This window comes from Cricetulus griseus, chromosome 4 (assembly GCF_003668045.3).
Source record: "Cricetulus griseus strain 17A/GY chromosome 4, alternate assembly CriGri-PICRH-1.0, whole genome shotgun sequence".
NCBI classification, from domain to species: Eukaryota; Metazoa; Chordata; class Mammalia; order Rodentia; family Cricetidae; genus Cricetulus; species Cricetulus griseus.
In genome coordinates, this window is record NC_048597.1 from 132,616,313 (window position 1) to 132,630,472 (window position 14,160).

The following is a 14,160-nucleotide window of genomic DNA, read 5'->3' on the forward strand; positions in this document are numbered from 1 at the left end:
TACATACAGGCCCCTTTATAGAGTGCATATAAACTATACTATAACTTATAAATGCATATAACAATAATTTTAAGTTAATTGCTTATATATCAGTATTAATTCTCACTGAATCTAGGTTCCCTCTCTCAGTCTCTGTTTATATGTAGTGAGAAAACAAATTGTATCTAGAAAGTTAAAGAAATGTGTCAAATATCTGAGACCTATATATAGTATCATACTAAGAAAACAAAGACAAGAAGAAATATGTTATATTGTATTTCATGTAATCATTTACAACGATGCAGTGGAGGAAAGCACTTTCAGACTAACAATGTTTTCAATGTGACTTTTTCTGAATAACTAAGTCCAAAGCCAAAGATATGGCTGAAAAGAATCTGTTACTGATGAAATTTCCTCAAGGCTTCCATTATGTCCCTATTCCTTAGACTATATATAAAGGGGTTCATCATTTGTGGGACCACAGTGTACATCAGTGAAGCCACTGCAGTACTTCTTGTTGAAACAGTCACAGCAGAGCTAATGTAAACCCCCAGAGCTGTACCATAGAACAAGGATAAAACTACCAGATGAGAAACACAGGTAGAAAAAGCTTTGTACCTTCCTTTCATTGAAGATATTCTCATAACTGAAGAGACAATTTTTTTATAAGAGAAAATTATTCCAGATATTGGAACACCACCAAATATGAATGTTGAAAGATATATCAGAATGTTGTTGATAAAGGTATCTGAACAGGCAAGTTTGATTACCTGAGCAAGCTCACAGTAGAATAATGGAGTTTTCATATCACTGCAGAAGGACAACCTCAGTAAGGTTAGACCAAGGAGAAGAGTGTTTTCAAGGCTAATTACAAGGGACAATATAATTAGCCAACAACAGAAAGTGGGGTTCATGATGACTGTGTACCGCAGAGGGTGACAAATGGCCACATATCGATCATAGGACATCACAACAAGGAGACAGTTTTCTAAGGAAGCAAATTCCAAAATAAAGCAGACTTGAGTGAGGCAGCCTGTGTAAGTGATGCTCTGATGCTGTGCTTGCATGTTTACCAGAACCTTTGGGATGGTAGTTGAACTTAAACACATGTCAACAAATGAAAGATTAGAGAGAAAAAAATACATAGGAGTGTGGAGGTGAGAATCAGAACTCACAACCATGATGATGAGTAGGTTTCCAAGGACAGTGATCAGATATATGCACAGAAAAAGGCTGAATATGAGTGGTAGCATAGCTGGATCATTTGTTAGCCCAACAAGAAAGAACTTCAGGTCATCTGTTTGGTTTCTACCCTCCATGTTGTTGATGAATCTGATGGAAATATTGAGTGAATTAAAATATAAGACCCACCACCAGACATGTTAGCAGCACTTATTAACATACTCAAAGCAAATTTAAATAATATAAAATGTTTAACCTCTCTCCATTCTTATTCATCACTTGTTTAAAAGTTGGTCACTGACAGTGTCTATTTAAAGAAACCCTCCAAATGTTGTAGATATATATCAGATCTATAGAAAATACACATTTTACATAAAAATGTTTACGTGACGTTGAGAACCCAAGCATCTACTTAAATATTTTCTTCTTCTAGGTTATCTTTCTATTCCATTTGATGAAACAAATTATTTTATTAACATTAGTTGTTGAAAACTTCTTGTTTGTGAAAAACGTACTGTTGTCAAATTCAGCCGCATTACTTTCTCCCTCACTTCACAACTCCATTTCCTTCCCAAATATTTCTCCTCCTACTTCCATGTCAAATTTTTGTTTTTGTGCAAGTCAACTTAAGCAGTCATGGTTCCAACCATGAACACATAGAAGCACAAGAACAACCACAAGAAATCAGACTTAAAATGAACATTAACTTTGTTCCGTGTATTTGCCAAAACCTAAGGGTAATCATCAAACTATGACTCATGGTTTATCAATCAAACCATTCCATGTATTATGAAACTGTTGAAAATAAAACTACATATCACTTCTTAAAGATTTCAAATTTTGTCTGACTGGTGATGCCAGAAATTTTTGGAAATTTTAAAATATTTTACATCATTTTATAATCTATTTTACATGACTGTACACTTAGAAGAGGTGAAATTGAGATGATTCTCAGGAACTTTGCTCATCTGGAAACCAGGAAATGGTCCCTTTATGAAGGGCTGCTTCTTGTGCTGGGGCTTGCTCCTGCTCATGGGAGATTGCAAATGTTACAAAACCATCCCAGGAATAGGGCACAAAGTGTGGCCCAGAGTTTTTAGGTGTACTCCAACCTAAAAGGATCTTCTCTTCCCCTCGATGGGACATGTTTGCTTTAATGAAATCTATGAGTTTTGTTTTTGCACCCCATGGATTGTCCTTCTTTTTTCTAAGCCAATGGGTAATTTTTGTCCAGGATCCTCGAATGTGGACTTTCCACTCAGGCAAGTGACAGATACTTTGTCCTTCTTGCCTCTGATCTGTAAACATTATTTTGTGTCTAGATGCTCAATATTTCCACTTTAACCCTAAAATTGGTGGTGGCTGCCTTAACATTTTGCCTCAAGATCTCTAACCACTATTCAGTATGTGAGACATAAGTATCTAACTCTGTCTTCACTCTACATTGCCACCAAACACCACCACAACAAGGTTACATATAGAGTGTGAAATAAATACAATAGTGACTGAAACAGAATGGAGAGTTGATATTCATGAAACATCTTTATCCATGTAACACAAAATTGACATATACATATTATCAAATGCTATTTTGAAATTTTATTTTTATCATTAATATTTTCTTTCTGAACAAAAAGTCTAAAATTTCACTCACATTCAAGGTCACTAAAAGATACAGAAGAAATTTATTTCAGTAGGTGGGTATCATACACCCAAACAGATTTTAGTATGTATTATAAAATGCTGCATATCACATAAGACTCCCATGAAAATGCAATTAATTACAGTAGAGTCTGGACAGTTACTTAATTCTCTCTCTCTCTTCTTAAGAACATTATTCTGATAAGACTAGAAGAAGCCTATTGTTTTTATTGATAAAGACATTTAATGTGAAAATAATTAAATGCACAGACTTCTATAGAGACAGAAGAAAATAAAAATATATTGTTATCTGGAAAAACTAAGTATTTCACATTATACTGTGATGTAATTTTGATATGTAGTACCCTTTCAGGAGTGATGACTATCTTTAATAAGAGACAGCAGTGAATGAAACAGAAAATTTACTGGGCAATATAGCTCAGTGTGTAAAACTAGGTGACATGTAGGTTTGAATTCCTGAATCTGATCACCAAAACCTGAGACAGAAGACACTAACTCCTGAAAGTTGTCATCTGGCCTTCATGTGAGCATTGTGGCATGCACACCCTTAACTCACAAAATGGTCAATAAAGTTTCTGCAAATCAAATTTAGCATTTTGGAATGTCAAACTCTCACACTCTGAATGTGATACAGACTTTAGCACACATCTTATGAAGGATAAAATTAATAAATTTATTTTAAAAAGTATCCCTATTTTATAGAATAGGAAATGTGATGAATGTGATCAACTAATAGATTTGTATAATCATTTTTAAACATATAGACATCTAATTACAAAAGAATACAAATTGAATCTTCACAATATTTTACTAGAAGGCTAAAATTAAATATTTTTTAATTTTGTATTTTTTGTTTTCGTGGGTTTTTTGGTATTTTGAGACAGAGTTTCACTGTGGCTTTGGAGGCAAATAATTTTTTTATAATATGGTAAAACATATTAGAACAAAACCATCCTGAACAGTGATTGACTATGAGACTGTCATGATACTGTCATTTCTTACTTGCTTACCATTGTCTCAACCTGCTCATATGGTATTAAACATAACTAAAAGTGAAACAATCAATATCCTGTAAAAGTTGAGAAAATGAGGAAGGAAGACATCTTCTTCTTGATAAATGCAAATAGTAGGAAAACATTTAACTATTAAGAAATGATTTTGGAATTACAGTCATTTGGAATGTATGAAAAGAAGTACCATTGAAGCCAATGTTAATTTCCAAAATAATACATAGAAATTGAAATGGATCAAACAATGAAACAAATATATTCATATAAATATATTCTTCAGAAATATGTATATTTATGTGTATATGAACTAAAGAACTTAAGAAAAACCGATAGGTTTCAGGAGCAGAGAGAGGACTTTAAACACCTACCTGTATATTTATTAAAGAAAGATGTTTCCTTGGTAAATAAATGAGCTAATGTTCTGTTCCTGGATAAGAAAAATATCTCTAGAAGACACTGATGTTATAGCCTGACTAAGAGAGTGTTTATGAATACACATTGTCTCCTAGAGTGTTTCCATCCCTGGAGACCCAATAACCAATAGTCCTCATTATCATGCTATATTAGCATTCTATTACTGGAAGTACATTTCCTTAAAGACCAAAAATAAGGGATTCAGTGCAGGAAAATGACTTCTTGACACTTGAGACATATTTATATCATGAAATTCTCACTGCTTTGCCTATTCATATACATTTCAGGGACTTTGTTCATATGGCACATATGTATTAAATTAAAGAGATACTTTATATTTAGAAATAATACAATTCATCTTCTAAATATTGGCCTCAGTAAACCATTTTTAATTTAATTTTTAATATTGCTATGAAAATATGTCTTATGTAAGAAATTCTAAATAATAGAATTGCAAAAATCATGTTTCATGTTGCAATTTACAAATTTTCTTTCTCCTAAAATATCACTGAATGTTACTCTACCCTAATTTTAGTATATTTAACAGGAAACAATAAAATTCTTCCACAGCCTGACTTCTGAATGGAAACTCTCCCCTGTTGACTGGTGTTCATGGTACCAAAAGTACCCTGAATGATACAAGAGGAAAAGGTAGCCAACAACGCATCTTCAAATCCTGCCTTTCATTTTAGTGAGCTGCTGGTAAGATGCACTGGGGCAAGTGTGACACAAGCATTGTGAGATTAATTAACCATGCCACCCATGGATTTAAGACCCACTTCATCAGATAGGACCCATACATCACACTGCTTTAATAATAAAGAATTTGAGGCTACATAAGTTGTGGGACTAAGGGAACATAAATTATTTTTACTGTACTAAAAATATAGAAAAATAACCTTTAATGACATTCTTCTCTACCTGTAGATCAGTGTCTAGATCCGCTATCCTTGGAGAAAATTCCTACTGCATTATATGGGTATTCACACAGAAAGCCAGAAATAGCAGTGTGCAGAATGAGAAACTTTAAAATAATTTGTAGTTAAATGGGATGTATTTATCTTACCCCTCCCCTCAGAGCTCAAGAAGCTATTCAGAAGTAGAGGCAGAGGTATTGTAAGAGAGATAGCAGATAAATGATACCATAGAAACTATTTTTCAGTTGCAGGATATTGGATCACACTGTGTGAAGATGCATTGCTGTTTTTTCTCCTTCTGCTAATGCACCTTCTGATTGGTTTAATAAAGAGATAAATGGTCAAAGGCTAGGCTGGAGAGGATAGATGGAATTTCTGGGCAGAAAAGGAAACTCTTGGAAAGAATCGTAGAGGAAAGAATCATAGAACACCAGTGAGATAAAGAGGAAGTGTGGCATACAGTAGTGACCAGAGATAATATGCCATGTGGCAGAACATAGATTAATAGAATTATGTTAATTTAAGTTTTAAGAGCTTTCTGGGAACAAGCCTCAGCTAAAACCAAGTTTTCATACTTAGAAAAAAGTCTCCATGTCATTATTTGGGAGCTGGCAGTCCAAAGAAAGGCCTGCTAATTTTGGTGTCCAACATGAAAACACACGTATTTAAAAAGGGCCTGAGAAACGCTGAGAGTATTCAAGGGTGGTCTTATGTTTCTTAAATTTTCAGAAATGATAAACTATCTTAAGGCATTTATTTTTTTTATTTTGGAGAATTTTTAATCAAATCATATGAAATACATAATTTAATCAGATTAACCAATATTTACAAACAAGAAGATGCTATATAATTAACACACAATTCATTCTTCCACTTTCTTTTTTCCAACTTTTTTATTTGAATTAGAAACAGGATTGTTTTACATGACAATCCCAATTCCCTTCTCTCACCGTCCTCCCCTACCTGCCCCCCCCCAACTAAAACCCTATCTATCACATATCCTTTCTGCTCCCCCTGGATGGTGAGGCCTTCCATAGGGTGTCATCAGTGTCTATTGTATGCTTTGGGATAGGGCCTAGGCCCATCCCCGTGTGTCTTGGCTCAGGGAGTATTCCTTTATATGGAATGGGTTCCCAAAGTCCACACCTATGCTAGGGATAAGTACTGAACTTCTACAGGAGGCCCTGTAGATTTCTGAGGTTTACTCACAGAAACCCATGTTCCTAGGGTCTGGATCAGTCTCATGCTGGTATTCCAGCTATCAGGCTGGAGAGCAAGAGTTCCCCAATGTTCAGGTCAGCTGTTTCTGTGGGTTTCACCAGCCCGGTCTGGACCCCTGTGCTCTTCACTCATCCTTCTCTGCATCTGGATTCCAGTTCAGTTTGGTGATTAGTTGCAGGTGTCTGCTTCTACTTCCACCAACCGCTGGATGAAGGCTACAAGATGGCATATGAGTCAGTCATCAATCTCATTATCAGGGTAGCCTCTCCTCTGTTGCTTAGATTCTTTTCTTTTTTATTTATTTAAATTAGAAACAAGCTTGTTTCACATGTTAATCCCAGTTCCTTCTCCCTCCCCTCATTCCCTGCACCCCACCCACCCCTATCCCATTTCCTTTTTGCTCCCCAGGGAAGGTGAGGCTTTCCATGCGGTAATCTTCAAATTTTTCATATCATTTGGAGAAGAGCTTAGACACCCTCCCATATGTGTCTAGGTTGAGAGAGTATCCCTCTATGTGGAATGGGCTCCCAAAGCCCATTCATATACAAGGGATAAATACTGATCCAAAACCAGAGGCCCAGGCCTAATAACTGGCTCCCACATTCAGAGGGTCTGTATCATTCCTATGCTGGTTTCACAGCTATCAGTCCAGGGCCCATGAGCTCCCCCATTCAGGTCAGCTTTTCTGTGGGTTTCTCCAGCCTGGCCTTGACTCCTTTGCTCATCACTCCTCTCTCTCTGAAACTGAATTCCAAGAGTTCGGTTCAGTGTTTAGCTGTGGGTGTCTGCTTCTGCTTCCATCAGCTAGAGGATGAAGGCTCTAGGATGGCATATAAGGTAGTCATCAATCTCATTATCAGAGAAGGGCATTTAAGGTAGCATGTCAAGTATTGCTTAGATTGTTAGTTGGTGTCATCCTCGTAGATCTCTGGACATTTTCCTAGTGTCAGATTACTCTTTAAACCTATAATGGCTCCCTCTATTATAGTATCTCTTTTCTTGCTCTCTATTCTTCCCCTGACTCAATCTTCCTGCTCTTTCATGTCCTCCTCTCCCCTCCTCTTCTCCCCTTCTCTTGCTCCTAACTCTCTTTTATATCCTTTAAATTTCCTTTTCTTAGTCCATTGCTCCAGATATCACTTCAAGCACAATATTGATCTGATAAGGGATTAGTGCATGTCTGTGACTTCAAAGAGATTGATTCAAGTCTGTCCCCATTTAAGATGATCTTGGCTTTTTACTTGTTATATATACCTTTTATTATGTTGAAGTTTATTCCGTCTATGCATACAGTGGGTAGAATTTTTATTATGAAGGGATGGATTTTTGTCAAGTGTTTTATTCATTTGTTGAGATGATTATGTGATATTTATCTACAAGTTCATATATGTTTATTATCTTTATTGACATCTGTATAGTGAACCACCCCTGCATCTAAGGCATATATCTAAATTGGTCATGGTGGATATCTTAGCTAAGGTTTTTATTTCTGTGAAGAGACACTATGACCATGGCAATTCTTATAAGGAAAACCATTAATTGATGGGCCTTGCTTACAGTTTCAGAAAATCAGTCCATTAGCATTGCAGGGAGCATGGAGGCATGTATGCAGATGTAGTGCTGAAGGAATCCTACATCTTGCAGGCAACATGAAACTGATGACTGAGTCTCTTTGAGAAGCTTGAACAAAAGAAATTTCAAAGCCTGTCCTGAAAGAGACATACTTCCTCCAGCAAAACCACAAGTCCTAAGAGTGCCATTCCCTTTAATGGACATTATTTTCAAATCACCACATTCTATTTCCTGCCCACCAAAGGCATATAGCAATATCATAATGTAAAAATGCATTCAGTTAAACTTCAAATGTCATAGTGTATAATAGCTTCAAAATTGTGTCAAAGTTCAAAGTCTCTTCTGAAACACATGAGAATCTCTTAATTGCAATCTCCCCTGTAAAAATCAAATAAAAAACAAACAGATCACATATTTCTAACATGCAATGCTACAGGATACACATTACCATTCCAAAGAATAGCAAAGGGAGCATAATGAGTAAATACTGGATCAGAATAAGCCCAAAATCAGCTGGGCAAACTGCAAATTTTGCATCTTCATGTCTGATATTGAAATATTCTTCAGATCTCCAACTCTGTTCAGCTTTGTTAACTACAACCCACTTCTTTCTCTTGAGCTGGTTCAACTTTCTGTAGGTAGCTCTCCTCAGCAGATACCCCAAAACTCTTACATCTCTAACATCTTGTGTTCTCCAAGGCAATTGAGGCATCTAATTCACAGCTTCACACAATGGCCATTCACTCTATTAGTCATCCTTTGAATGACACTTCTGATACATGCCTGATCTCAGTGGCTTTATTCCATAACTTCATTCTTCTATCCTTAATTCCAAACCCAGAAACACATGGCTGAAGCCACCCAGTTCTGCTACTTACTTCGTCTGGAACATGACCCCCACTTTCTTCATGTCTACCAGTTTTTTATCATTTACTTTCTGTGCTTGGTTGTCCTAAATCTTGTTATGTAGACAAGGCTGGCCTCAAACCCAGAGACCTACCAGTCTCTGCTATCTCAGTGATGGGATTAAATGTATACCCCACCATACCAATCCCTAAGCTTTTCTTTAGTTTGTTTTCATAAGTTAGAAAGTTATCTTTTTGTTTGTTTTTTTTCAAGACAGGGTTTCTCTGTGGCTTTGGAGGCTGTCCTGGAACTAGCTCTTGTAGACCAGGCTGGTCTCGAACTCACAGAGATCTGCCTACCACTGCCTCATGAGTGCTGGGATTAAAGGCGTGTGCCACCAATGCCCAGCAGAAAGTTATCTTCATGGGATCTTGCCCTGTGCTACCTTGCCCTTCATTCCACTTCTAATCTATAATCTTCTTGAACACAATTTTGTTCTGTTCTCCTTCCTGATACTCTTTTTCTCCTCAAAATTTTCATTTTATAACTCACCCTGCTTAGTTTGCTCCTGTTCATAGTAAATCTTTACTGGAGTTACCACTAATATCCACATGATAGATTGTATACTAGGCTGTTTTGAAATCTCTTCTGCCACTGGAATTATTACAAGATTCTTTACTTTAGCTTCAAGTGGACTCTTTGGACAGAAGCAAAAAGCAGCCACTTTCATCACCAAAATATCAAACAAAAATCTGCAGGCAACATACTAAAATACTTGTCTTCTGAAACTTCTTGAGTGAGCTGCTGACAGTCCAAGTAACTCTACCACCACTGACTTCCATACTTCTACCAGTAAGACCCTTTAAACAGTACTTAAAGTATTCCCTTCATACAAAAAAGTACCATAAACCAAATTCCTCCAAGCAAATTCATGGTCAGGTCTATCATATCAATATTCCAGTCACTGGTATCAACTAATATCTTAGTTATGGTTTGATTATTATGAAGAGACACATGACCATGGCTACCCTTATAAGGAAAACATTAGTAGAGGGGGCTCACTTATAGTTTCAGGGATTAAGTCCATTGTTATCATGCAGGCAAATGCGGTGTTTGAGGAACACCCGAAAGTCCTACATCTTGCAGGCAATAGGAAGTTGACTAATGGGCTCACTGAGGGAAGCTTGAGCACAAGAGACATCAAAGCCTGATCCCACAGATCCAAAAAGGCCACACCTCCTAATAGTATCTCTCCCTTTGGGGATCATTTTCTTTTAAACCACAAGAGTGGATAACCTTATGACTATTGTCTTCTGTTTGCAAGTATTTTATTGATTGTTTTCGTTATGTTCATCAGGGATATTGGCCTGTAGTTTCCTTATTTATTGTGTCTTTCCCTGCTTTTGCTATTAAAGGGATACTTTGTTAGTAGATGAAATTTGTTATTTTGTCTCCTCTTGCTATTCTATTTAATATGTTAAGAAGTATTGGCTGCAGATCTTTAATGCTGTAGTAATGTTCTCCTGTGAATCCACCTCCCTTTGGACTTTTTTGTTGTGATGGTTAGAAGACTTTATTACTAATTAAATGAATACACTTGTTTGGAGTCTATTTAGGTTAACTTCTTCTTGGTTTAATTTTTGGGTTCTTCATAATGATCTCTTATATATTCCAGGACAATCTCTCAAAACGTGGCATAACCCACAATGGATTTAGCCCTACCACATCAATAACTAATCAAGAAAATGTACACAGACAGGCCCACAGCCTATCATATTGAGAAACATTGAATTAAGTTTCAGTTTTCCTAAGTGACTAATTTATTTCAAGGTGATAGAAACTAATAGCAAACTGTGTATGCTCTCCATGTAAGGTCTATACACACATCTAACATAGGAATCAGTTTCTGTGCCCAGACCAGTAGTCATCAGAGAGACTCTTTCTGGCAGTTAACAGGAGCAGATGTAAAAACCCATAGCAAAACAATAAGCACAGAGAGAGCCCAAATTGGAGATTTCCACTGGGTCCCTCCCCTTGAAGCTCAAGGAACGCTCTGGAAGAGGGGTAGAAAGAATTGTAGGAGACAGAGAGTTTAAAAATCTAAAAGAATATAGGCCACAAAATCAAGTAAGAGGGATCTCCCATAGACTGTAGTGGTAATCAGGGAGCCTACATGCATCTTACACTAGGTCCTCTGAATATAAGTTATGGTTGTTAGTTTGGTGTTTTTTGTGGTACTCCTTATAGTTAGCATAGGGATATCTCTGACACATTTGCCTGTCATATTTTCCTTCTATTAGGTTATCTCACCCAGCCCTGTTATGATGGTTTATGCCTAGTCTTATTGTATCATGTTAAACTGTGTTCCATTGGTATTTCTGGGTTACCTGATCTTTTCTAAAGGTAAACTGAGGGGTGGTGGATCTGAGAGAGGTAGGAAGTGAGGGGCAAGGGGGATGAAAAACTGTGGTCAGGATGTATTATATGAAAAAATAATAAAAAAATAATAACACATATTAAATAGGAGAATAGATTCTTCCAAATCCAATTCTTTTATATAGTTTTGCTTTTGTATCTTAAAATCAACATTAAGATTAATAATAGGTGAGTTATTCATAATTTTGATGCAAGGTCAAAATTTTGTGTAATCATAAGCAATGACAATAACAGAATAGAATATTGCCTTGGGGATTGGTTAGGAAAGTTACATAGCTGAATTCTTCCCTTCATTATTCATTGGCATTAAGGATTTCTACACTTGGGATTACAGGGGCATTGCCCTAATTAGTACAATTAAAGACACTGAATGTTGAAACACAGGGACACAAAACCTGTAGAAATAGGTCGGTGATTCCTTTAGTTTTATTATACCAGCCATGAATCAATACCCTGGCCATTTACAACAAACTATGGTTTTTAATGAAGATTCATTTGACCTTTTGAATTTTTATGACTTTCACAAGGGAACATCAACATCTTTGAACAAAATCCAGGTGAGATGTTTATAATATGTCCCTTTGAATATAATGTGGCTACTACCATCCCTTTGTGTATGTATGGGATAGTAACTGAAGATTATCAGAAAAAATATCACCATGGCAAATAATGAGGTGTCTACACCATATGGAAAGGCTACTCTAAACTTCTCAAACTGACACATGTTTATCCACATCTGGGCTAATGCTGATCAGCCTCCATTCTCCTGGTCCCATAGTCTATGCAAGATCAGCACCAATTTCATGCCCTCCCCCAAAGTCAATGTTTCCATTAGAAAATGATGTTTGCTACAGAATTTTGAAATTTTTCTTTAATTATCATTCATAAGTAGAGGAGGGTACTTCATTCAAAAACTATGTGCTAACAATTTTGTAAGCAAATGTCAGAGAATAGGTAGTTTAATAGAAGAAATTCATTTACTAAGACATTTGTAACATAGAATTCAAAGAACAAGGTTAGAAAGTTGATGGTCCAAACATCTTATCTTTACAATTCCCTTTTATTTCAGATTACTCAAAAACATGGGAGCTGTCAACCAAACAACTATCTCAGAATTCATTCTTCTGGGGCTTAGTGAAGATCCAGCTCTACAGCCTTTCATCTTCACCCTCTTCCTGTCCATATATCTGATCACCACCTTGGGAAACTTGCTCATCATCCTGGCTGTTACCTCTGACTCTCAACTGCACACACCCATGTACTTCTTTCTCTCTAACCTGTCCTTAAATGACATTTGCTTAATTACAACCACAATCCCAAAGATGTTGGTTAACATTCAAGCTCTAGATCACACTATCACATACACAGGATGCCTCTCTCAGGTCTGTCTTATCTTGAATTTTGGTGGCATAGAAAATTGTCTCCTTGCAGTGATGGCCTATGACCGCTATGTTGCTATCTGTCACCCTCTGAAGTACACAGTTATAATGAATCCACATTTCTGTGTAATATCACTTCTCTTCTCTCTGTTATGTAGCATTATACATGCTTTATTTCACACTCTGATGGTGTTGCTGCTGTCTTTCTGCACAGAAGTTGAAATCCCCCATTTCTTCTGTGAGCTGGCTCAGATCATCAAACTTGCCTGTTCTGATAATTTCATCAATTTTCTCCTGGTATACACTGTGTCTGTTCTATTTTTTGGTATTCCTGTGTTTGGGATCCTTTTGTCTTATATTCAGATTGTATCCTCAGTTTTAAAAATGTCATCCTTGGGAGGAAAGTATAAAGCCTTTTCAACTTGTGGGTCTCATTTGTCAGTTGTGCTCCTGTTTTATGGCACAGGTTTTGGAGTACACATTAGTTCTGCATTTACTGATTCTCCAAGGAAGACTGTAGTGGCTTCAGTGATGTACTCTGTGGTCACTCAGATGTTGAACCCCTTTATCTACAGCTTGAGGAACAAAGAAATGAAGAAAGCCTTTGGGAAAATCATTAGTAGGATAACATCTCTTTTATAATATGTCATCATCATTTCAAATTTTTTAGAGTAGGGCAAACTACCTAAAACTCTGTGACTCAAGATACTTTATCTCTATCATTGAAATGTCATATACCAAGTAACAGACATAATAATGATGTACATTTTAACTTATTTTAAAGCAGAAATCCCTGCATGCCTAAGTGATTTAATATATGTTTTTCTAAAGAAAATATATCTGTTACGTTCTTAAAAATGAAATCTTTAAAATGTTCTGATTTCATCAAAAAATTTGTGCAAAGTCTCATAAGTAGATAATGGGTAAACCTTCTCTTTCATCAAAATCAAAATATTGAGAATGATTTACATTTGATTTCATAGTAAGATACCTGCATATTGAATCATAGAATTATCTATATATTTCAAAAAAGAAATGATTTTTCCTACATCAATAATCAGTGGTTAATGCTTGTTTTTATTTGTTTATTAAAATTAAAACATAATTTAATTAATTTTACACATACATTCATATATCCTGTTTACCTTTATAACATTGTATTATATAAGTTCATGAACTAATTTATGTTATTGGAAAATAAGTTGCCATCTCACTTGTCTGGAATAAATGATGTATCTTCCTTTCTGTATACCTTAGTGGACAGTACTCACTTGTCTATGGTTGAGGACTTCTGAGACTTTCCCCATTCCAAGTTAGCATTTCTGTTGATGTCATCCTTATTTTAGTAATGTTTAAAAAAGCCATGTTGGTGTCAGTTTTAAGCAAGACATCATGGGTATTGCCACATCGCTCACATTTTAGTTGATAAAGTTTCATAGCAACTTCAATCTTTAGGATAAAATAATTTCCTGCCTTCACTTCCACAATTATTCCCGAGCCTATGGTATAGGTCTTAGTTTGTAGATGTATCAGTAGGGGTCT

At 36.1% G+C, this 14,160-nt stretch overlaps 2 protein-coding genes across 2 annotated transcripts; one reads left to right on the forward strand and one right to left on the reverse strand.

Moving 5' to 3' along the window:
- Positions 1-377: 377 nt before the first annotated feature.
- Positions 378-1,313, reverse strand: LOC100766823 (olfactory receptor 7G2-like). Its single transcript, XM_027411625.1, has one exon. It carries the CDS (start codon positions 1,296-1,298, stop codon positions 378-380), a length of 921 nt encoding a protein of 306 aa, XP_027267426.1. The 5' UTR covers positions 1,299-1,313.
- A 6,124-nt stretch (positions 1,314-7,437) lies between these two features.
- Positions 7,438-13,260, forward strand: LOC100767116 (putative gustatory receptor clone PTE38). Its single transcript, XM_027411647.1, has 2 exons — positions 7,438-7,459; positions 12,314-13,260. The coding sequence occupies exon 2, from the start codon at positions 12,322-12,324 to the stop codon at positions 13,258-13,260; it is 939 nt and encodes a 312-aa protein (XP_027267448.1). The 5' UTR covers positions 7,438-7,459; positions 12,314-12,321.
- Positions 13,261-14,160: the final 900 nt, after the last annotated feature.